This window comes from Erpetoichthys calabaricus, chromosome 11 (assembly GCF_900747795.2).
Source record: "Erpetoichthys calabaricus chromosome 11, fErpCal1.3, whole genome shotgun sequence".
NCBI lineage: Eukaryota > Metazoa > Chordata > Cladistia > Polypteriformes > Polypteridae > Erpetoichthys > Erpetoichthys calabaricus.
Window position 1 is genome coordinate 134,454,239 of NC_041404.2, and position 24,563 is coordinate 134,478,801.

Consider the following 24,563-nt stretch of genomic DNA (forward strand, 5'->3'; position numbering starts at 1 on the left):
GTAACACTACCTCGTAGTATGCTCAAAACAATCTGTGAATTTAACAGGTGCTTCATATCACTGTACATAAAACCAGAAAAAAGCTGAGACTTTAATCATGCCGATCTGGAGAACAAAGGGTATCAAATGCCTAAGGTCCTTGCCAGGGAGTCAAAAAAAATCTATTGTCAAACCCAAAACAGAGCCAGAGGAGAAAGTCAGAAAACAAAGCAAAGTCAGAACCAAAAAAAAAATACACTAGATTTAAATTGCAAGGGAAAAGGTTTGAAACTGTTTAAAGTTTATTCACAAATTTGGATGATCTGAAGGTCAAGTTCTTAGTCTTTTGTATGTGTAGTGAAGTATGCAGCCCAAGATGTCATTTCATTGAACTGAAGGCCCAACTCTCCCCCTCAACCAATGGTTAAAATTCCTGTCTTCAATTCAAAAGTGCGACCCCATGTGAAGGGACATTGCTGGAGTTTTCAACTTCTTAACTATGAGTTTGTCATTCTCACTTTTGATGCCTCCTGTTTTTTCTCTAGCACTCAAAAGAAAAAGTCTGATCTTGCATTTCTCTGCTGGTGTTCAGTCAAGGGGGCTCCAATCTTTGTTGAGACACTGCCATGTTACCCTTTTCAGGTCTCAGTCTTCTTTGATATTGTTTTCTTTGTATTTTTGGTTCTTGATTGTGTTCGTCTGAATCATGTTTCAGCCAGGGGTTCAGCATCATGTTTGAGGTTTCTTTTGTACATTTTTCATTCTTTAATTTATGTGCATTATTTTTGTTTTTGACTTTGTTTATATACATAAGATGCTTGTTATGTTCCATGTGTTTTGTGGATGGCCCTGCCCGCTATAAATCCAGAGGGTCCACCATACTGTAGTTCCTAGCGATTCATTATGAATGCATTCTGGGAGTTCTTGTGCTTTTTCCATAATTTGATATTTTATTGGGATTTTGACCTACTTGCTCAGTTTTTGAGTATGTTTCTGTATCACTATAGTGGAACTTTGAATGCATTGGGTTGCCTTAGTATTTCTGGGCAATTCCTTTGCTCCTTGGGCTCTGCAGAGCTTCATTGTATTGAAGAGCATTTTGTGAAGAATAAATATTTTAATTTATAAAGATTCTTCGAGGCCCATTTGAATCTAGCTGGGGATCTAGTGGGCATTATTGGAAGTGCTTTTGATACCTTTGGGACTTATAGACAGACACTTGTCTGTAACGGAATTTCATTTCTTCATATGTGACATCAAGATACATTCAAATATAAAAAACTTTATGCTCCACCCAATATTGTGGAATTCAGAGTTACAAATAATTTAAATATCAAACATGTATAAAATATATGATTTTACATATGGGTGGCTCCAGCTGGCTTGTAAGTAAAAGGGAAGATTAAGATTAATTACTAAATACCTCACATTACAGGATAACCTGGGAAGATGATGGATTCAGACCTGTCTAAAATCAGGACACCTTCTTACCCAATGGACCAAAATCAAGCCCGTTATCCCGACCCTAAGATAAATCTCACAAGCCTTTCTGCCATATCCTTCTTCTCACATCTGAAATGCTGAGAATATGAGTACCAGAAAACACGCCATTGATATTGTGTAAGAATCCTGTAAAAATGAAAGGAAAAAGAATTAACAAGAAAAAAGAGCAGCAACCCCTTTATAATGGAAAACATGTTGAAATTACCAATGTCGCATCTTTAATTAAAGGTTTTAATATATGGATTGCATAAGTGTGCAATAACATTGGTTACAAGATCTTATTAAAAGTAAAAAAAAAAAAAACCTGACTTGAGCTTTAAATCAACAAAATCTAAAATTTCAATAAGCACTTCTAGACTTTTGGTGTGCATTGAATTCAAAGATATTCAATACTAGCCATGTACCCAAAGTGGAATAAAGTGAGGGTATGGTCACTAAATAAAGTTCCCAAAAGGAAAATGATCCGAACAAAAGCTAGCCTACAGACGTCTACTGTACAAATTAGGGATCTGCTCAACATTTGGTGGAGAGTAACTGCAGGTTCAGTTGTGGATTTGCATACCAGGCAAATACACATTCAGATTTATACAGCATATTACATGACTATTATTATTATAGAAGAAAGAATTCAATCTAGTAAATTACATTTATTCAAATTAACCCCTGTATTCATGGTTCTGGCTATTCACAGTATTTATAATGTTTCAATAGCTGCCCCAATTCAGTTTGTTATTTTATTTCCTAATGTACAGTATTTGTACTTTCATATTTGTAAATGTATGTACTGTATGTGCATCGAGCCTCCACAGCCAACTAAGGCCATCTAGAATCACCAACTAACCCAACACACACACACACACACATCTTTCAGAACATAATGACAAAATCCCATGCAGACACAGAGAGAACACAAAAATACAACACAGACAACAACCAAGCATTGGACTTGAACCGAGGACAGTGGATCCATGACACCACGTCATTTTCCACAAATGTAAGATCTTTTCCCAGGGAGCTCTCAGGGATTATTAATTTTGAGCAGACACCTTTGAATATTTCACTTTATTTTTTATTTAGTGATGTTAACTAAAAGAGTAACACAAGCATGGCACTACTGTACTTCCCAGTAAAATGTTAGGATCAATGGAAACAAAGAAATGAAGTTTATATAAATCTTTCTATAGTGCCTTTCATATCTATCTGTCTTTCCAGCATTGAAATTATGACAGTGAGCATGGAGTATTTCATTGTGTTTATTCAGTAAGTGCATGTTTCTTTTTTTACATTTTAAGAGTGTTATTTATACATATTATACAAATCTTAAAATATATATATTAAAAATGTACAGACATAGAAAAAGATGCATCATAATAGAAAACCAATATAGTACATTACAGTTTCTATAGAATAGTGCAGGCTGAATAACAGATCCATTCCTATATTTACATACAGTATCTTTATAAAATATTGTAAATGTCTGTAGCAGTAAATTAGCAGCATACATATGCTTTCTGTACTGAAAAGATTTCCAATTCAATTCTAACAACTGACGCATTATACCCCCTGTTATTAAAAATATAAAACCGACAATCATTAATAGTTCTTTTCAGTTACATTTTCATAAAGGGTGTCTTTTAAATAATAGAGCATTGGTGTTGCATTTTTAAAATTTGAATTCTTAAATGATTGCAGTACTATGGACTTGAATCAGTTTGTGTGCAACTACTCTGTAGAAGAGAGGAGTTAAATAATGTGCTGAAGTGAATGGACAGCATTTTAAACAAAGGTTTGTATCTAAGTTTGGCAAATAAAAATTGTAGTGACAAGTGAATGTAACACTAGTAATAAGAAATAACAAGAACTGCATAATGATTACTGATTATATGACTAACTGCCCTACGTCTGAGACACCCTATGTACAGCATTAGTTTATAAGATGCAGGAGTTAAACCTTTCAAAATAAACTTACAAAATGGTCATTCCTTTAATTACGCTGTTTGTGTGCAGTTGGGACAGCTCACTTCTTGTTCTTGGTGTGAAGTTTACTGTTGTGTTCGGGTCCTGCTCTGCGGTTTCTCATCAGTTCGTTGTGTGGTCTTTTTGAATTTCCAGGGTTTGGCAACAGATGGTTTGTGTTGTAGGCTTCTGTGGGTCCTAATCAATATTAAGAACAATTAAATAAATAGTAACACAGGCACGACCAGCATAAGTCTACAAGGTAGTTTAAATTCATTATCGTGAAGTTATTTTCTCCATAGCATTTTAACTCTTCATCTCATAGATGGTCTTGGAAATAGCTGATGAGACCTTTAAAATAACATTTCACTGAAGAGGTTGCACTGCACGATTCTCAGTTGAAGATGTGTACTGTTCACACAAATGAATCACTAAAAGCCAAAAAAATGTAAAGAGAATAAAGTGTCCAAAAGTTGTGGTTTTGGTTTGATTGGTGGAACAGCACTTGCCACTAAACATGATATTTAAACTGGCAGTGCTACCCTGTTTGAGTACAGACACCTTTCATATTACTGCTTTGAATCATTTTGTCACAGTTAGGGAACAGTGTGTTGATGACTTTAAAAATATCTGGAGAATAATAACAGCAAAATCTCAGCTAATAATCTATTGCAATATGTCACGTATACTGTATATCACAGAAGGACCACTGGTTAATATTTGAAGATGTGCGTAAATTGATAGACTGCAAGTAGTAACAAGCCATCTAATTTAATAATTTGTCTTGTCTTTAATAAGCAGTTTGATGTGTGCCAAGCACGTATTTTTCCAAAAACAAAGATGCAATATTAGCAGTAAAATGTTGCAGACTAAAATTTAATTAATTTCAATTCAACTTACTATCATTGAGGATATTTCCTCTTATGAGGCCAGCACGCTATAAAATAATTCCAAACCTATTATAAAAAAATACTTGGTATGTGCAAAATAAACACGTTATGTTGAAACATCAGCAGAGAGTCCCGCTAGCTAAAACCAGGGTGGGGCTCCTTACCACACACAGGGCTTCTCTTTCATGTGTCACCCTATATTATTTATATATATATATATATATGCTACCGGCAACGTATGAAAGGTAGGCATTGTAGAGAATGCCTAGGCAATATATAGAATGCCTGGCGTTTTTGGGCAAAGTATGAAATATCTGAATTATTTTAATATTATATATACTTTCCCGAGGCATTGTATGTAATACCCAGGCATTATATAGAATGACAAATGCTATTTAGGCAAAGTATTAAAAGAGAGTCATGAAAAGGCTTTTATTGAAAAGACGTATATGAAAATGAAAGACATACAAAATAAAGTATAGGACTTTCTTATTGAGGAAAACAAGAGAAAATAAAATATGAACCTACTTGATGCAACAAGGAAGGAAAGAGTTTTATTTTAAATTGCACTTAATTGTCTTTCTTACAAAAACATTAGAAATGTCATTAGCTGGAGTATTTTATACTTTGCCGGTTTGTCTTTTGGCATTGCATAGAATGCCTAGGAAATGTGTGACATATTAATCGTTTCATACTTTAACGTCCAATTTTTGGCATTCTATATATTGCCTAGGCATTCTATACAATTCCTGCCTTTCATACATTGCCGGTAACATCCATCCATCCATCCATCCATTTTCCAACCCGCTGAATCCGAACACAGGGTCACAGGGGTCTGCTGGAGCCAATCCCAGCCAACACAGGGCACAAGGCAGGGAACCAATCCTGGGCAGGGTGCCAACCCACCGCAGGGCACACACACACACACACACCCACACACCAAGCACACATTAGGGCCAATTTAGAATCACCAATCCACCTAACCAGCATGTCTTTGGACTGTGGGAGGAAACCCACGCAGACACGGGGAGAACATGCAAACTCCACGCAGGGAGGACCTGGGAAGCGAACGGGTCTCCTAACTGCGAGGCAGCAGCGCTACCACTGTGCCACCGTGCCGCCCGCCGGTAACACATATATATATATATATATATATATATATATATATATATATTGTCACACACGTGCGCATGAGAGGCAGCTAAAGGGCTCGAGGGAAGGAAGTTCTGAGGCATGCCGGGATGTGGCAGAGTGCACTGATACTTTTTTTCCCTTGCCTGTAGACCATTCCCGGGAGATCTCACCTGGCTCTCATGACGTCATTTCCGGGACCGAGCCAATGGAAGAAGACCTTACCGGCTCCGGCCCCTGTGATGTCACCTCCGGGCTTGAACCAATGACCGATGATCCTGAGCCAGACCCATACGACCTCACTTCCTGTCTTCCCCTTTAAAAGTCTAACCGTTTCCCTTATGAATCAGTCTTGTTGTTGACTCTGTTGTATGCACATCAGTGCTCTATATTTGCATTTTCAACGTTGCAGCCAGGATACCATATTATACGGGTGGCTGCCCCAATCCTTTATCAGTGTGTGATGTCTCATTCTTGTGACACTGGCGTAGTCGGCAGGATGGAGAAGTCCCGGGAGAGAAGGGGACAGGATGTGCAACATACCCAGGTGGGAGCGTACTGGGACCGAGTTTTCAGGCGGGGAGGGTGTTCCACGTTTCGGTGTGACCCGGTACAGGCTCTGCCCGCAGCATGCTCCACTAGGCAACCTAGGCAGGTTGGCGGGTGTGCAGGAGGGGCTCACAGACATGGGCTGCTTCGGAAGGGCGAGGCCGGGGGCACTGTTTATGCTCTCTTGGAGGAGAGTGCCCGCCTCCCTGTGAAGCCAGAACCCCATTTCCCACCTAGGGATGCCCCAGACTGGCAGGTGAGTGACCTGGAAAACTGGAGGTTCGACCCTGAGAGGCCGACCTCACAACAAGCCTGGTCCCTATGAGCAAAGGTAAGGCAGTGGCTACGGCCACAGGAACTGAAGCCTTGGCAGGTGATAGAGAAGGTGGCCTGCTTCATATTATTACAAACGCTACCCCAGGATTTCACCCAGCCGGTCTGGGGTAGACAATATAAAAATATGATAGAGCTCATAGAAAGATGTAGGGGGGCCTCACAATCTGGGGGAGCTGAACCGTCACCTAGGTCAAACTCAACCGGAGTGTGTCCCGAGACCTAGCCCCTCCCTGTACAAACCAGAGCTTGTGCCGACGTCCCCGGAGCGGCGGACACGCAAACCGCTTGGGAACGAGGTGGACTGCAGGTGGAGGGGGAAGAGGGCTTGGTGTGCTCTGACAAACCTGTTGACGCTCCCACACACTGACGTGGTGATCGTTAACGGCTTTAAAACGACAGCTCTATTCGATACCGGCAGCAACATTTCCATTGTGGCTCACCGTTTTGTGCTACCGCGACAGTGGTTGAAAGCTAAGGCCGGTATAACCAGTGTCCACGGGGAAACCCGCTGGTACAAGACTGCCGCTTGTGTCATCAGCTACGGAGGATCAGTACAGAAAGTGACCGTGGCAATCCTTCCCGATCCTCCGTTCCCAGTGGTACTTGGGCATGACTGGCCTAACATTAAAAGCGGTAAGACACATACCACTCCCGGGGTTCACTTGGGCCTAGTTGTGGATGGGGATGAGCCATCTCAAGCTGCCTCCACGCCGTGTAATCAGCCGGCAGAGAGAGATGAAGCGGCCGGCCTGAGTGACGTGGCAACCCCCAGGCCATCGCGTGCTGATACGTCTTCCACACACGCCGCGATGGAGCGGGTGGAAACCACGCCCCTTGAGGTCGACTCAGACCCTCTCTCCATGCTACGGTTTCAATTTAGAGAGACGCCGGCCTCTTTTAAAAGAGAGCAGTGGAATGATGATTCCCTGAAGTTTGCAAAAAATGCAGTGGTGCTAGTCAACGGCCCGCGCACTAATCAGTCCATGCCACAGGGTCCTTACTTTGTTGTAGAAAATGACCTTCTTTATCGGGTAGCGATGCATGAGGGGCAGGAGAGACGGCTACTGCTAATCCCACGAACCATCCGGCGGCAGGTCTGCGAGTTAGCATACGCCCATCTCCTAGGTGGCCACTTGGGCACCGAAAAAACCCTGGAGTGGATTAAGCTCCGTTTCTACTGGCCGGGAATCAATGAGGAAGTTCGTCGCTTTTGCACTTCCTGCCCGGAGTGTCAATTGCGACAAATTCCAAGAAGGGACCGTGCTCCTCTCGTTCCTATTCCCCTGATTGATGTTCCCTTCCATCGAATTGGGGTCGATATAGTCGGACCCTTAGAGCCCTCAGCCCGAGGACACAAATACATCCTGGTCCTCGTGGATTACGCTACCAAATACCCCAAAGCTGTTCCGTTGCGCTCAGCTACCTCTAAAGCCATTGCACAGGAGTTACTAGGGGTCTTTTCGCGCGTGGGTATCCCCAAGGAAGTCTTGACGGGCCAGGGGACACCATTCACCTCGGAGACGTTCAAGGAGAATGCAAAGTTACTGAAAATAAAGCACTTAAAGACCGCGGTGTATCATCCTCAAACCGACGGTCTAGTGGAGAGATTTAATCAGACTCTCAAACAGATGCTACGTAAGGTGGTCAGCGAGGATGGAAGGAACTGGGATCAGCTCCTCCCCCTCGTCCTTTTTGCCTATCGGGAAGTCCCACAAGCCTCCACGGGGTTCTCCCCTTTTGAGTTACTGTATGGGCGACAACCCCGGGGCATATTAGATATTCTAAAGGAAGGATGAGAAGAAGAGGCTCTTCCCACTACAAATATATTGGAATAAATCGCGCAGTTACGCGATAGATTTGGAAAGATTAGACCCCTCCTTAAAAGTCACATGGAAGCGGCACAAGCAGCACAGGTCCGTTGTTACAACCGTGGCATGTCTCTCCGGGAGTTCCAACCGGGAGATCGAGTCATGGTTCTAGTGCCTACCTCCCACTCTAAGTTGCTTGCCCATTGGCAAGGCCCCTACGAAGTTAAGGAGAGGAAGGGCCTCGTCGACTATTTGGTGAGTCAACCCAATCGTCGGCCGAGGGAGCGGGTTTATCATATCAACCTGCTGAAACCGTGGAAGGACAGGGAGCCCGATCCCTCCTCCGGCCAGCACCGCTCACTCTTCGCTCACACTACTAACCTTAACTTTGGTACGGATTTAAGTCCTAGACAACGGCAGGAGCTGGAAACAGTTATCCGGGCCGTTCGGGAGGTAGTCAGTGAAAACCCTGGAAGGACCTCTCTGATTGAACACAACATAGTGACAGAGCCCGGGGTTATTGTCTGAGAACGCCCGTATCGTCTTCCTGAGGCAAAAAGGGCTGAAATGGAGCTTGAGATTAAGCGCATGCTGGATCTAGGTGTGATTGAGGAAAGTTATAGTCCCTGGTCCAGTCCCATTGTGCTAGTCGGGAAGCCTGACGGAAGTTGGAGGTTTTGCAATGACTTCCGTCGGCTTAATCAAGTCTCCCGATTTGATGCCTATCCAATGCCGCGAGTGGACGACCTCCTCGAGAGGCTTGGGCAGGCTCGATACTTGACCACACTTGACATGACAAAGGGGTACTGGCAGGTTCCTTTAATGGACTCCGCGAAGGAAAAAACCGCGTTTAGCACCCCTAGCGGACACTGGCAGTATCGTGTCCTTCCATTTGGGTTACACGGGGCTCCAGCAACCTTCCAGCATCTGGTGGACAAAGTGCTCCGACCTCACAACTCATACAGTGCTGCCTACCTCGATGACGTAGTCATCTATTCCAGCACATGGAAGGAGCACGTACAGCAGGTTCGAGCGGTATTGCGGGCACTTGGTGAGGCCGGGCTCCGGATTAACCCCAAGAAATGTTTCTTTGGATTAAGCGAAGCCAAATATTTAGGCTACCTGGTGGGTCGGGGTACCGTGAGGTCACAGTGCTCAAAAGTAGATGCCATTTTGAAATGGCCCCGTCCGCGAACCAAGCGGCAAGTCCAAGCCTTTCTCGGGTTAGCGGGGTACTACCGCCGGTTCGTACCCCGATTCTCGGAGAGAGCGGCGCCCTTGACGGATTTAACAAAGAAGAGGGCCCCGAACATAGTGGTATGGACTGAAAAGACTGGCGCTGCATTTAGTGACTTGAAGCAGGCCCTTACGTCCGCACCCATTCTGAAAGCACCTAACTTTTCTCTGCCTTTCATCCTCCAGACGGACGCTTTGGACACAGGCCTGGGGGCTGTGCTGAGCCAAAGCGTCGAACACCCCGTCATGTTCCTGAGCCGGAAACTGTTGGACCAGGAGACCAGGTATGCAGCGGTGGAAAGGGAGGCCTTGGCGATTAAGTGGGCGATTACTCAGCTTAGGTACTACCTGTTGGGCCGGGAATTCACCCTTGTCACGGACCATGCACCCCTACAGTGGATGGCCCTGCACAAGGAGTCGAATCCGCGGGTCACCAGGTGGTTTCTTGACCTACAGCCGTACAAGTTTTCGCTCATCCATCGTCGGGGTCATCTCCATGCCAACACTGATGCTCTTTCTCGGGTTCACGACCTCTCGGTTGGGTCTGCCCGACCCGATGGGTCTGGGCTAAGGGGGGGCCTTGTCACACACGTGCGCATGGGAGGCAGCTAAAGGGCTCGAGGGAAGGAAGTTCTGAGGCATGCTGGGATGTGGCAGAGTGCACTGATTCTTTTTTTCCCTTGCCTGTAGACCATTCCCGGGAGATCTCACCTGGCTCTCATGACGTCACTTCCGGGACCGAGCCAATGGAAGAAGACCTTACCGGCTCCAGCCCCTGTGATGTCACCTCCGGGCTTGAACCAATGACCGATGATCCTGAGCCAGACCCATACGACCTCACTTCCTGTCTTCCCCTTTAAAAGTCTAACCGTTTCCCTTATGAATCAGTCTTGTTGTTGACTCTGTTGTATGCACATCAGTGCTCTATATTTGCATTTTCAACGTTGCAGCCAGGATACCATATTATACGGGTGGCTGCCCCAATCCTTTATCAGTGTGTGATGTCTCATTCTTGTGACAATATATATATATATATATATAATTTATTATGAAGAAAATGAAGAATATCTTGTTCAAAGATGTAAATTCCCATTCCAGAACTAGGCAAAAAATAGGCCAGAAATGTGCACAATAAACATAAAATTATCCACTCTGTAGAGCAAAATTTCTGGAATACATTTGCTCAAAATCAAAATTTATCATTTTCCAATGCTAATAACTGAGGTGAGGTGTTTTTGAATTATGGTTTCCACAGACTTCTATCCCAACAAGAAAGACAGATCTCACTGAGAAGACAGTCAAACTCTGTTCAAGGATACCTAAACTGTGTAGTTTTATTAAAGTCCTGACTCCATCAATAAGCTACATATACTTAGGGTATGTGTGAGGAAGAGTAAAAACAGCAGGTCTGGAGCACCCTAATACCATCACAAGAAAGAATGCCCTACGCTATAGTCCTGAAATCCTTAGAATCACATGGCACACTTTCAAAAATTGAAGGCTTTGTACAAGTAGCATTGCATAAATAATAAAATAAAAACTAAGATTCAAACTTCATACAGACAGCAGCAGAGCTGGAAACTCAGCTCAAGTCCCTTATATTCTGAGACAATTTCACTTCCATTCTACAATATCAAACATAATTTCCTTATACAATATAACAGCTCATAATGTTTTGTTTGTTTAAGCAGTGTGGATATAATTAAAATAAGAACCTATAATTAATCTAAAGTAAAACTAGGGTAGTTAGTTATGTTAGATGACATAATATTTAAGATATATTTAATATTTAATTATTTCTGGCATCATTCAAGGATAAGGGTCTGCTTAAGTTATTTTTAAATTATGAATCAAGCTTAAAAAAACAACAATTCTTCTAAAATAGAAAAGATTGGAATTTCAAATGTGAAACATTCAGAAGCCAGGCAAAGTATTTTGGAAATAATAAAATACACACCTTTGTTAATACCTCTGAATCGCTTTTGGACAATGTGTCCTTTTTTTCCTTCCGCATTATTCTGATAGATATTGGATGGAGGCGTATCTCTTACTTGAAGGATCTGCAAATGAGATTCACCTAAAAAAAAAACAACAACTACTCACAATAATTCATTTAAGCACTCAAGCAGGGCAATGATTTGGCTGTTTCACAATACTTGCGCCCCAGACTGTTTAAATAATGTAACCTGTAGGGCTACCATTCCTTCCACATTCCAAAGAGATTTTGACAAGTCACTTGGCTCATCTACTGTAAATAGCAAGCGTGGGTGTGCCCTGTAAGGGACTGGCATCTCAGCCACAGCAACAAATTGTGCTGCTAGGAAAAACTTTGGATTCCATTAACTTTAAAATGGCCCTGACATGTTGGTGGGTGGGGGATTGGGCAGCAGGGGGTCAATGGATGGGTGAATATTAAAAATATACTTTCATAATGGGCATTAAAAAAAAAAAAATATATATATATATATATATATATATATATATATATATATATATATATATATATATATATATATATATATAAAAGGCAATTAAGGAAAAATATTATCAAATAATGCCTAAGTAGGCACATATCACTGCCCCCCAAAGGTCACGTGAAAAGACAATTTCCTCTTGGAAATTAACAAAGTATATCAAATCAAAATCAAAAATATGATGACTATATATTGTGCAGTAAGAACAGTATGGTACTTTGTTCAACTACATTCAGCAAAAATTGATTTATCTAAGGTAATCATTTTTCAAATAATTGCCATTTATCCCAGTGGTAACTCAGTGATTCGTAGCACAGCACGACACTTGAGGTGTTTCACTAATGCAGAGATTGAGTAGCCAATTCCAAATTAAGCCTCGATGTTCATCTACTGCTAAATTCTCTCAATTTTCAAGAGTGCCTGCCCAACTTGACCACTAAAGCAGCAGGGACCACATATACAATGTTTATATCTTTATTATATCTTAATTAATGAAAGTTAATATACTATTCAGACTCGAAATATTCAAACACATGCAGATCTAGTGAAAGTAGTATTAGCTATCCTATATTAAAATCTGTTGATAAATCCATACATTGGGGGAGTTGAGGTGTGAGTCATTTTTATTTTATTTTTTTTATAGCAGCTGAATAGAACAGCAAAAGACTGAGCAACCTATGCAGCTGGCTGACAATCTATTCCTTTACCCCCCAAGGCACTTAGAATGGCATTTCTTCAGACTTTTAATCTATCAGAATATACTTTTTAATAATCACATTTTATAGGTTTAAAAAATAAATGGTCAGGACCAGTCATATGCTATCTGGGTGTCATTAAACACAAGGCAAGAACCAGCCATGGTCCATTAATATGAACATTTACAACAGCATTTACAGTATATACCACATTTTCTTTTTCCAGAAAAAAATAATTAGTGGCATCATTTCTAATAACTGGAAGTAAAATAATTTGAATTAACAAAAATACTGTATTCCAGTTATTTTTGTTATTGATTGCTATTCACTACACTGGCATGTGTGATCTTCTGACTCCATCCTTATCACTGACTCTTAGACCTGCTACAACATCTCTCAGAGAACACACATTCACTTTTGTGCCCTCCAGCACAGTGGGACTGTGTTCCTGGGCTAATCTTTCAGGCTTCATTAATCTTCACATTCACTCTCACATGTATACCAACTCTGATGCATTGCTTTTTGGATGTGTTATTCGCACATTTAATTCTTATAGAAATGGCTCTGCTATAATACAGATACTGAAGCTATGATGTTGTCTGCTAGTTCTACATGTCAATTAATTCCTATAAACACTAGGATTATATATTATTACGGGCGGAGTGGTGGCTCTGAGGCTAAGGATCTGCGCTGGTATCCCGAAGGTTGCCGGTTCGAATCCCCGTCACTGCCAAAAGAGATCCTACTCTGCTGGGCCCTTGAGCAAGGCCTTTAACCTGTAATTGCTCCAGGGGGCGCTGTACAATGGCTGACCCTGCGCTCTGACCCCAAGGGGTATGCGAAAAAAACTAACAAACACTGTTGTAAGTCGCTCTGGATAAGAGCGTCTGCTAAATGATGTAAATGTATTATATTCTGATTTGATGTTGTGACTTAGCTTGCTTTTCAAGAGTCTTATAATTTTGTTACAAAGTTACTTACATTGTATTTTTGTTCTTCATTTTTATAACATCTTTTAATGGTGCTCACTGTGAATGGCACTCAGGTATAGGATTTAAAATTGTTTAATTGATTATGGACGTGTAATGGTCCCACAATAATACGGGACTTCAATTACAATTTACTTTAATAGCATTTTTACTGTCTTTGTATTTACATAGTATTTTCGTATGGTTTATTATGACAAACATAAAATCAGGGATACTATTCTGCCCATTTATCTTTTAAGTCATATTACTACTACATATTATGTATTATTATATTTCAGAAACAGAATCGACATGCCTCATGTACTACAGTAGTAGCCCTGCAGGGGAGGGCAGCTAAACTTTGACTCTAAATATTGTATATACTTGCAGATAAGTTCTCCCACGGATAAGTCGGGACTTGATTTGATCGTATAATTTCTGGTATTTTGTAATGTCAGGCGTATAATTTGAATGCGGAAAACTCACGCTATTAGATTATGATATGCTAACACCCACCTAAAAGAGTAACCATGGAGCACACTGCCTTTTTCTTCTATGTATTGTGTCTACATGACCACACAGTAATACCCGAACTATTCTGAAGCAAATAGTTTGAACTGATTTGTGTTTTTTGTATCTCACACCTTCATACACCTTTATCGTAAGAGAATCCCTTATCTACGATGGAGCATTCGATCAGAAGAAAATATGAAGCTGGTTTCTTTTATTGCAGTAGCGAAAGAAATTGGTAACTGCGCTGTTGCGACAAAATTCGATGTGTCTGAAAAACTGATGCGAGATTGGAGGAGGCAGGAAGATGTTAAAAAAAAAAAATTAAGTGTTGCTTTTTTGAGCTGATGTATAAGTCGGGTAGGATTTTATAATCGATTTTTCCGGTTTCAAGATCCAACTTATACATGAGTATATACGGTAATCCAAAGGACTTCAGCTCCCACTGAGGTTTATTTTCTCCAATAATATTATCATTTTTTATTGGCCAAAGATTTTATTTGATTAATTTTCTGTTATGGTGATTTTTCCTACATTTCTTTCATATTTTTTAATTATTGTTTCACTGTAAATAGTAGAATGTAATTTATCTCAATATTACTGTTCATTTCTCCATTCTGTTTTATATCTATGTGGGTGATCTAAGCCAGTTTTAAGTACAGATCACTAGGTCACAGTAAATTGAACCAAACTGAAATATCAGAACTCTGCACTGCCTTGTATGACCAGGTACAAACATGTGAGGGTGACCTGTATTAGTCTGGCATCCTGTTCAAGTGACCCAGAACTGGATTAAAAAAGGGATGGATTGTTGGAGAATTTGTTGTGACTTTTAAAGAAACAATGGATGGCACAAGTACATTACAAAATAGCAAAGCCTTACCATGCCAGTTGATAGAAATCTAGGCAACAAGCAAAGGAAGTGATAAAGCATCTTCTATTTTTGCAACACACTGTAATCTGTGGGTCTGATCTTGACAAAGGAGCATATTCACAGAGAAAGAAAAACAATATTTATTTTTATTTTCTTACTTGGTGTTCTGCAACAATAGTTAAATTACACAATCATACATTTTTTTTTTTGGATTTAGGGCTGAATTCTAAATCTTTTTTTGTTTTTGTTTCTACAGAGAAGTTTCAGAGTTTCAGATTATCTGTAAGCATCTTGAAGTAAGTTGAGTGCTCAGCAGTGAGCTCTAAACTTCATGGTTGCCAGTTCATTTTCTACCTCCAAGTTAATGTGTGACTCTAAATGATTGTGTTCTTGCCTTTGCTCTATTTTTAGAATCAGCATATAAAGAATTATGCTATAACTATGTACTTGTACCTGTGAATTATACAGTATGTATTATAGGAATGAGCCATACAGCATTACGTTTATTTGTATTGAAACTGTGCAGTATATTGGCAAGAAAAAAATCGGCTTTCTGACTCATGAAATCTCATGACATCTGGTACAAAGATCAGTAATAGCCAATCATGACTTAAGGGTATTGACAGTTTGCTAATAAGCAGATGTTGTATTTTAGTCATCAACTGGGAACAAAAGAAAGCAATTTCTGCAAAAACCAATCAATGTGTCTGTACTGGAAAAGTAGGTCATATTGACCTACTTCTAATGTGCTCAGATTAACATATAAAGACAGAGGCTTCATTAGCAGAGGCAATCAGAAGCTGTTATGGGAAAGTAGGTCACCTTAATTTTGGATCTGCTAACATTTTATGCTATGGAATGTCAGAAACATTCTTTGCTGTTTTATACTGCTGAATACTGCTACGCATTTAACATTCTATTATAATCAAATTTCTTGTTTCCTGCCTTGTACACAATTGCTGTCCCGGTCAGCTCTAGCTGCCTGTAACCCTGACTTGGCAAACTGAATTTGGCAGAATTGAGAATGCTAGGTTACGTTAGGCAGTAATAGGCTATATTATGCTATGTTAGGCCACACTGTATTATACTAGGCTGTGGTAGGCTCTATTTGTGAATGTTAGGCTATGCTATGGAGATGCCGTTGTAAACTGTGTTCTGAGATTTTTCAGGTAAGGAGGACAGACGTTTCAAAGTACCAGAGAGTGCACCAGAAAGTGGCAACATGTTGCATGTTCATTAGCACATGTAAGTAAAAACTTAACTGTATTCTATACATGTGACAATGATGAACCACTAAACCAGTGTTATGTTATGTTAGAAATGCTGGATATATATCAAGTTAATCCAGCATTTGGGACTGCCAACATTGTTGGCCAAATCAAGATTAGGAAGAACAATGAAACAGCAGACAAAATACAAGGGAGAGAAAAAAAACACACCAACGGATAAGGTAGAAAATAGCAAACCTATGCCCGTTGGGGGCCTTCTCGTCTACTTTTAACATTGCTTTTAGAGAATATAATCAATACTATCATTTCTCCTCCTCCACTACATTACCAGCTCCAACTTTGTCTGACTTTGGAGTTGGAGGCCCTCTTAAGTTATGCTTTAGAGTACCTCTGGCACAGAGAAGACTTCAGAGTCACAATCCTTTCCACAGAGACTGAGGCAAATGATAAACTTCTACTAAGCCTGTGTAGCAGGGAAATGTTTCTTCCCACTAGTGGTCATGAAGAATACAACACCTCTAGGGCTTACCCTGAGTCAAACACCTGCCTGTGCGGCACCCAAGTTGGGAAAGAGTCTGTCTGCCAGGATGTTTACTGCCATAGCCTTTTTTCTATCCACCTGTTTCCCATAAAATCACATTCCTAAAAAGTGAAATAAGGGCTGAATGGTATTTCACAGAATTATTCCAAAGGAAAAACACAGCCAAGTCTAAACTTCATGAAGCTGATTACTTTTACTTGGGCTTGTTCCCTACCTTTAACATAATGCTGTCCGGATGGGCACAAACTCCCCATTAAAACCAGTCTTTCTGATACTCATTATTTTCATCTTGAGCCATAAACAAGTAGAAATTAGTAACAGACTTTGAAAAAAAATGGTAATGGGACATTTTAGTAGTTTTCTATTAAATGTGAGTACACGATTATCAATTACTGGAATGAATGCATACAAAATACTATCATAATCCACACATCTGGTTGCATTCGGCATGCTTCTTGGATTAGATGGTCTCACAAATACATTAGCAGACATTAAAGCATTATACTAGAGCTTTACTCCATCCTTTGTTTTCTGAGAAAAAACTGAGTAATCAAACAAGAATCTGTCATTGGTAAAAAGTAAACAAGTACAGCGGGGGAAATAAGTATTAAACACATCAACATTTTATTTCAGTGAACATTGGTAATAACTCAAGAAATCCACAAATATGAAGAATCCAGCAGACCCCTATGACCCTGTCTTAGGATATAGTGGGTTGGGAAATGACTGACTGACTGACTGACTGACTGACTGACTGACTGACTGACTGACTAAAGAATTCACAACATTAAAGGCCATAAATAAAGGAATGTGAAATAAAGTGGAATGACACAGGCAAAAAGAATTGCACACACTAAGGAAAAGCAGTACATCAAGGCAAGGAACCGGCTGAAAACTACAAGTAGTTACAAAGTAATTCTACCTCCTATCTGCGCAAATTGATATCAGTTGGGTTAGTACATATTGATGGGTTGTAAAAAGGTGTTTTGCTACCAAGGTGTCACCCAAGAAACATCTCTTGATGGGTAAAAGCAAAGAGCTCTCCCAAGATCTTCACAACCTGATTGTTGCAAACCATATCAATGGAACTGGTTACAGACTTACTGCATTTCAGAACTTCCGAATTTTCTAGTAAGCACCATTGGGGTCATTATCTGCAACTGCGAGAAACATCACTCCACCATCAACCACCACTCACAGCAGCTCCTTGCAAGATTTCTGACCAGAGACTCAGAAGGATGGTCAGAAGAGTAGCCCAAGATCCAAGGTCCACTCAGAAAGAGCTCCAGAAAGACTTGGAGGCAGCAGGTACAATTTTTGCAGAGAAAACAAAAGGAAATATGGGCACTCACCCTGCAAGACTCCATTACTGGAGAAAAGGCCAGTTGAAGCTCATTTAAAGTTTTCTACACAACATTTGGACAGGTCTATAAAATACTGGGAGAATGTAGCCTGGTCAGATGAGACCAAAGTTGAACTTTTTGGCTGTCATACTACACATTAAGTTTGATGGAGAAATAGCACTTCACATCACCGGAAAAACACTATACAGTTTGGGGGTGGAAGCATTTACATTTGCTCATTTGGCTGATGCCTTTATCCAAGGAGATTTACAACATTTATGACACAATTGGTTATATTTTTTCAGTTGGAGCACAGGCAGATTAAGTGACTTGTTCATGGTCACACAATGTCATTAGCAGGATTTGAACCCACAACATCAGGGTTTAAAATCCAAAGCCTTAACTACTACACCACACTGACTGCCCTAAGCATCATGGTGTGGGTCTGTTTCTCATCTCATGGTACTAGAGGTCAGGTCAGGTCCAGGTTGGGAAGCATACACGGGTACAGTGTGTTACCACACCATCCACATGACAAAACAGCTTGGGATCCTGGTTGGCAACCCCCCAGGGAGACACGCGGTCCAGTCCCACCCTCTGGAAATGACCCTCTATCAGCTGCAGCCAAGTGTTACATGGGAGTCCCCTTGGCCTGGTCCAGCCACTTGGGTCCTCAACAGTGAGGATCCTGTGAGTCGGATCACGCGCGGGGAATCACACCCCATGGCCTTAGTGCTGTAACTGACGCTCCCTCACAATGCAGGCAAAGTGCCTCATTCAGGAATCCATAATCAACTGCTCATTCGACACAAAGTCAAACCAGCGGTGTCCAAGGATTTAAAGAGACACAGTACGAAAGGAGTCCAGTCTTCGTTTCAGGTCACTGGATAGCATCCATGTCTCACAATCATATAGCAAGACAGGAAGCACCAGGACTCAAAAAACTTGGACCTTCATCCTTTTGCATAGATATCGGGACTGTCACACACCACTTTCCAGCGACCTCATGACCCCCCCATGCTCTCCCAATCCATCTACTGACTTCATAAAATGAGTCACCAGAGACATGAATGTCACTGCTGATGTAAGTAAACCTTTCGACAAGGTCGACAATCTCTCCGCAGACACACACACTGCTGATGGCTTTGCCTAAGAGGTCATTAAAGGCCTGGATCTTGGTTTTTATCCAGGACAATTGCAAGCCCAGACACTCAGACTCCTCAATCATTCTCTTGAGAGCCCTGATCTGAGCCTCCATTGACTCCGCGAAGATCACAGCATCGTCGGCAAAGTCAAGATCAGTGAATCTTTCTTTGCCAACAGATTCCCCACAGCTGCTGGACCCCATGATCTTGCCCAACAACCAGTCCATGCAAGCACTGAAGAAAGTAGGAGCAAGAACACACCCCTGACGAACCCCAGAATAAACTGGGAAAAACACAGAGGTTCTTCCTCCACTCTGCACAGCACTCACAGTACCAGTGTACAGGCCAGCCATGATATGGTACCAAGAGTTTATTGAAATGAATCTGCTGCCATCCACCAGGATGATGAGGATGAGTCATGGATGGACCTTCCAGCAGGACAACAATCCAAAACATACAGCAAGGGAAACTCTCAATTGGTTTAAGAGAAAGAAAATAAAGTTGTTAGAATGGCCTGGTCAGTCAACTGACTAAAGTCCAATTAAACATTTGTGGAAAGAACTAAAGTTCGGGGTTCACAAGATGGCCCCCCAGGATCTTCATGATTTAAAGACAATCACTTTAGAAGAATGGGTCAAAAGCACACCTGAGCACTGTAGGTGATTGGCTTCTTCATACAGTAAGTGCCTTGAAAATGTTATTACAAAGGCTTCTACACTTCTTCTTCTTCTTCTTTCGGCTGCTCCCGTTAGAGGTTGCCACAGCGGATCATCTTTTTCCGTATCTTTCTGTCCTCTGCATCTTGTTCTGTTACACCCATCACCTGCATGTCCTCTCTCACCACATCCATAAACCTTCACTTAGGCCTTCCTCTTTTCCTCTTCCTTGGCAGCTCCATCTTTAACATCCTTCTTCCAATATACCCAGCATCTCTCCTCTGCACATGTCCAAACCAATGCAATCTCGCCTCTCTGACTTTGTCTCCCAGCCGTCCAACTTGAGCTGACCCTCTAATGTACTCATTTATAATCCTATCCATCCTCGTCACACCCAATGCAAATCTTAGCATCTTTAACTCTGCAACCTCCAGCTCTGTCTCCTGCTTTATGGTCAGTGCCACCGTCTCTAACCCACATAATATAGCTGGTCTCACTACCGTCCTGTAGACCTTCCCTTTCACTCTTGCTGATACCCGTCTGTCACAAATTACTCCTGACACTCTTCTCCACCCATTCCACCCTGCCTGCACTCTCTTTTTCACCTCTCTTCCACAATCCCCATTACTCTGTACTGTTGATACCAAGTATTTAAACTCACCCACATTCGCCAGCTCTACTCCCTGCATCCTCACCATATCTCTGACCTCCCTCTCATTCACACACATGTATTCTGTCTTGGTTCATAGTCCATGGGGACTCCGGTCTAATCTCGTCTGTCAACCTGTCCATCACCACTGCAAATAAGAAAGGGCTCAGAACTGATCCCTGATGTAATCCCACTTCCACGTTGAATACATCTGTTGCTCCTACTGCAGACCTCACCACTGTCACACTTCCCTCGTATGTATACTGTACAACTCTTACATACTTCTCTGCTTCTCCCGACTTCCTCATACAATACCACAGCTCCTCTCGAGGCACCCTGTCATATGCTTTCTCCAGGTTCACAAAGACGCAATGCAACTCCTTCTGGCCTTCTCTAAACTTCACCATCAACATCCTCAGAGCAAACATTGCATCTGTGGTGCTCTTTCTTGGCATGAAACCATATTGCTGTTCGCTAATCATCACCTCACTTCTTAACCTAGCTTCCACTACTCTTTCCAATAACTTCATGCTGTAGCTCATCAATTTTATTCCCCTGTAGTTACTGCAGTCCTGCACATCCCCCTTATTCTTAAATATCGGCACCAGTTCACTTCTTCTCCAGGTATCCTCTCACTTTCCAAGATTCCATTAAACAATCTGGTTAAAAACTCCACTGCCATCTCTTCTAAACACCTCCATGCTTCCATAGGTATGTCATCTGGGCCAACAGCCTTTCCATTTTTCATCCTCTTCATAGCTGTCCTTACTTCCTCCTTGCTAATCCGTTGCACTTCCTGATTCACTATCTTCACATAATCCAACCTTTTCTCTCTCTCATTCTCTTCATTCATCAGCATCTCAAAGTACTCTTTCCATCTGCTTAACACGCTCTCCTCGCTTGTGAGTACGTCTTGTGAGTACATCTTTATCCTTTATCACCCTAACCTGCTGCACATCTTTCTCAGCTCTGTCCCTCTGTCTAGCCAATTGGTACAGGTCCTTTTCTCCCTCCTTAGTGTCCAACCTCTCATACAACTCATCATACTCCTTTTCTTTAGCCTTCACCACCTCTCTCTTCACCTTGCGCCTTATCTCCTTGTACTCTTGTCTACTTTATGCATCTCTCTGACTATCCCATTTCTTCTTTGCCATCCTCTTCCTCTGTATACTCTCCTGCATTTCCTCATTCCACCACCAGGTCTCCTTTTCCTCCTTCCTCTATCCAGATGTCACGACAAGCACCCTTCTTGCTGTCACCCTTACTACATCTGCTGTAGTTTCCCAGCTGTCTGGTAACTCTTCACTGCCACCCAGTGCCTGTGTCGCCTCCTCCCTAAACTCAACCTTGCAGTCTTCCTTTTTCAACTTTCACCATTTGATCCTTGGCTCTGCCCTCACTCTCTTCCTCTTCTTGATCTCCAACGTCATCCTACAGACCATCATCCTATGCTGCTTAACTACACTTTCCCCTGCCACCACTTTGCAGTCTTCAATCTCCTTCAGACTACTTACTCTTGTACGTAACCCTATGTTCCTCCCTCTTCTTAAAATATGTATTCACCACAGCCATGTCCATCCTTTTGGCAAAATCCACTATCCTCTGACCTTCTTCATTCCTCTCCTTGACACCATACCTACCCATCACCTCCTTGTCTCCACTGTTCCCTTCACCAACATGCTCATTGAAATCCGCTCCGATCAACACTTTCTGTCCCTTGGGAACACTGTTCATCACTTCATCCAACTCACTCCAAAAATCTTCTTTCTCACCCATTGCACACCCAACTTGCGGTGCATATGCACTAACAACATTTATCATCACACCTACAATTTCCAGCTTCATAATCATTACTCTGCCTGACACTCTTTTCACCTCAAAAACACTCTTGACATACTGTTCCTTCAGAATAACTCCTACCCCATTTCTCCTCCCATCCACACCATGATAGAACAATTTGAATCCACCTCCAATACACCTGGCCTTATTCCCCTTCCATTTAGTCTCTTGCACGCACAATATATCAACCTTCATCATATCTGCTAACTCTCTCCCCTTACCAGTCATACTGCCAACATTTAAAGTTCCTACCCTCAGTTCCACTCTCTTTACTTTCCTCCTCTCCTCCTGCCTCAGGACAAAGGCTTCTACACTAAGTATTAAATTAGTGTGTTCAATACTTTTTCCCTGTGCCATTCCACTTTATCATGCATAGCTTTATTTGTGGTCTTTAATGTTGTGAATTCTTTATATTTATCTATTTCTTGAGTTAATACCAATATCTGGTGAGAATTTCATGTGAATAGCCTCAATGCAAATATACAGTATTTACTGAAAAAATGTTGACACATTCAATAATTATTTCCCCAACCATATCCAAAGGCATGATTGTGCTTGTTGTGTATATTATTGATAAGACTACAAAAAATGAGATGATATTGTGCTGTTTTCAGGCTCATTTGCTTATATACTCGTGGATAAGTTCTCCTGTAGATAAGTCGGACTTGATTTTATCATATAATTTCTGGTATTTTATAATGTCGGTCGTATAAGTCGAATGCGAGAAAACTCACACTATTGGTCCAATAGATTATGATATGCTAATGCCCACCTGAGAGAGTAACCACAGAGTACACTGCCTCATTTTTTATGTGGGTGTGGCAATGCTCTGTATCAGCACGGGCTCCTAACCTCTCTCTCTCTCTCTCTCGTGCCTACGTGACCACACAGTAATACCCAAACTATTCCGAAGCAACGCTTGTATTTATTTGTGTTTTTTTTATCTCACACCCTCATACACCTTTATCATATCTCCGATGGAGCGTTTGATCAGAAGAAAATATGAAGCTGATTTTAAATTGAATGTTGTTGAAGCAGCGAAAGAAATTGGTAACTGCACTGCTGCAACAAAATTCGATGTATCTGAGAAATTAATGTGAGATTAGAGGAGGCAGGAAGATTTTAAGAAGAAAAATTTAAGTGTCGCATTTTTGAACGGGCGTATAAGTCGGGTTCTGATTTTATGATAGATTTTTCAGGTTTCAAGACCCGACTTATATGCGAGCATATACGGTAAGTAATGGATAAGTTGCCTTATTGTCTCTTCCACAAATTTTTTAAAAGTCTACAGGGTTTTCTTTTAGTATTTTGACCAGATTCTGAAGGCACCATCTTGTGCGAAGACATGTTTTTTGATTTTTTACTGAGTGCACTTAATAAGTAAGAAAGTTTCTGTTGGATCAACTATATTGATACCTTCAAGAATTTGAAGACATAGATTAGGCCTGCATGTAGCCTCTCTCCTCTAGACTAAAGAGGTTCAGTTCCCTTAGCATGAAAGAAGAGGGCAACTTATAGAGCGGGCATACCCATAACTGCTCTTAAATGTCCAGCTTCTAGTGTTCTTATGTCTTATCTTTAGCATAATAACCACAAGTTTGCATGTGTATCATTACAGCATCATTCAGTTAACTGCTTAGTAAGTGGGAACAAGATTTATGAGAACAAAGAGATTTTAATTCTTTAGCAGAAATCCCCATCAAGGGAGAGGAAACAGTATGTACAAAATTTACATCTATCAAAATCCCAATGGACTGTCGTGAAAATGTACCAAGGTCACTAGATGAAACCAGAGTTTACCTTGTTGAAGTTTAACGATTGCATGTTACATTATCATTCCTCCAAAAATATCACAAAATATACTGAAAGTAACAAGAGCATTTGGTACTACTGGACAAAACAACATGTAATTTTCTTACATACCTGAATGCTGGTTGTTTGGATTACTGGACTTTCCACTGGGTGAGGCTGTTGGCACACCAATGAGTTTTGATGGCAGATAGGGACTGTTGTTTTGCAAAGTCTGCAGAAGTTTATTGTTAGAAGTGATCTCTTGAATGTGAGGTCCAGAGGAGTGCCTCTTTGGTTTCTAAAGATGTGGCAATAAGAAAATATATGCTTTATTACCAATAGAATTTCCTTATCTCATGAGTTTTTTTAATTAATAATTTACGCACTTTAACTTTCTCTACCAACTAGAAATAACAATCACTAATTATGCATAAATGCTTTTCTCTCATGCTTTCAATTTT

The 24,563-nt window shown here is 41.2% G+C and overlaps 1 protein-coding gene across 1 annotated transcript in view; it reads right to left on the reverse strand.

The window, feature by feature from the left end:
- Positions 1–2,718: 2,718 nt before the first annotated feature.
- si:dkey-26i13.8 (kinesin-like protein KIF19) overlaps positions 2,719–24,563 on the reverse strand; it is an 88,509-nt gene continuing 66,664 nt past the window's right edge. Inside the window, exons 18-20 of the mRNA XM_051933626.1 lie at positions 24,235–24,400; positions 11,346–11,465; positions 2,719–3,636 (exon numbers count right to left, since the gene is read on the reverse strand). Of these exons, the coding sequence (XP_051789586.1) occupies positions 3,500–3,636; positions 11,346–11,465; positions 24,235–24,400 (423 nt within the window). The 3' untranslated portion in view covers positions 2,719–3,499. The remainder of the gene's footprint in view (positions 3,637–11,345; positions 11,466–24,234; positions 24,401–24,563) is intronic.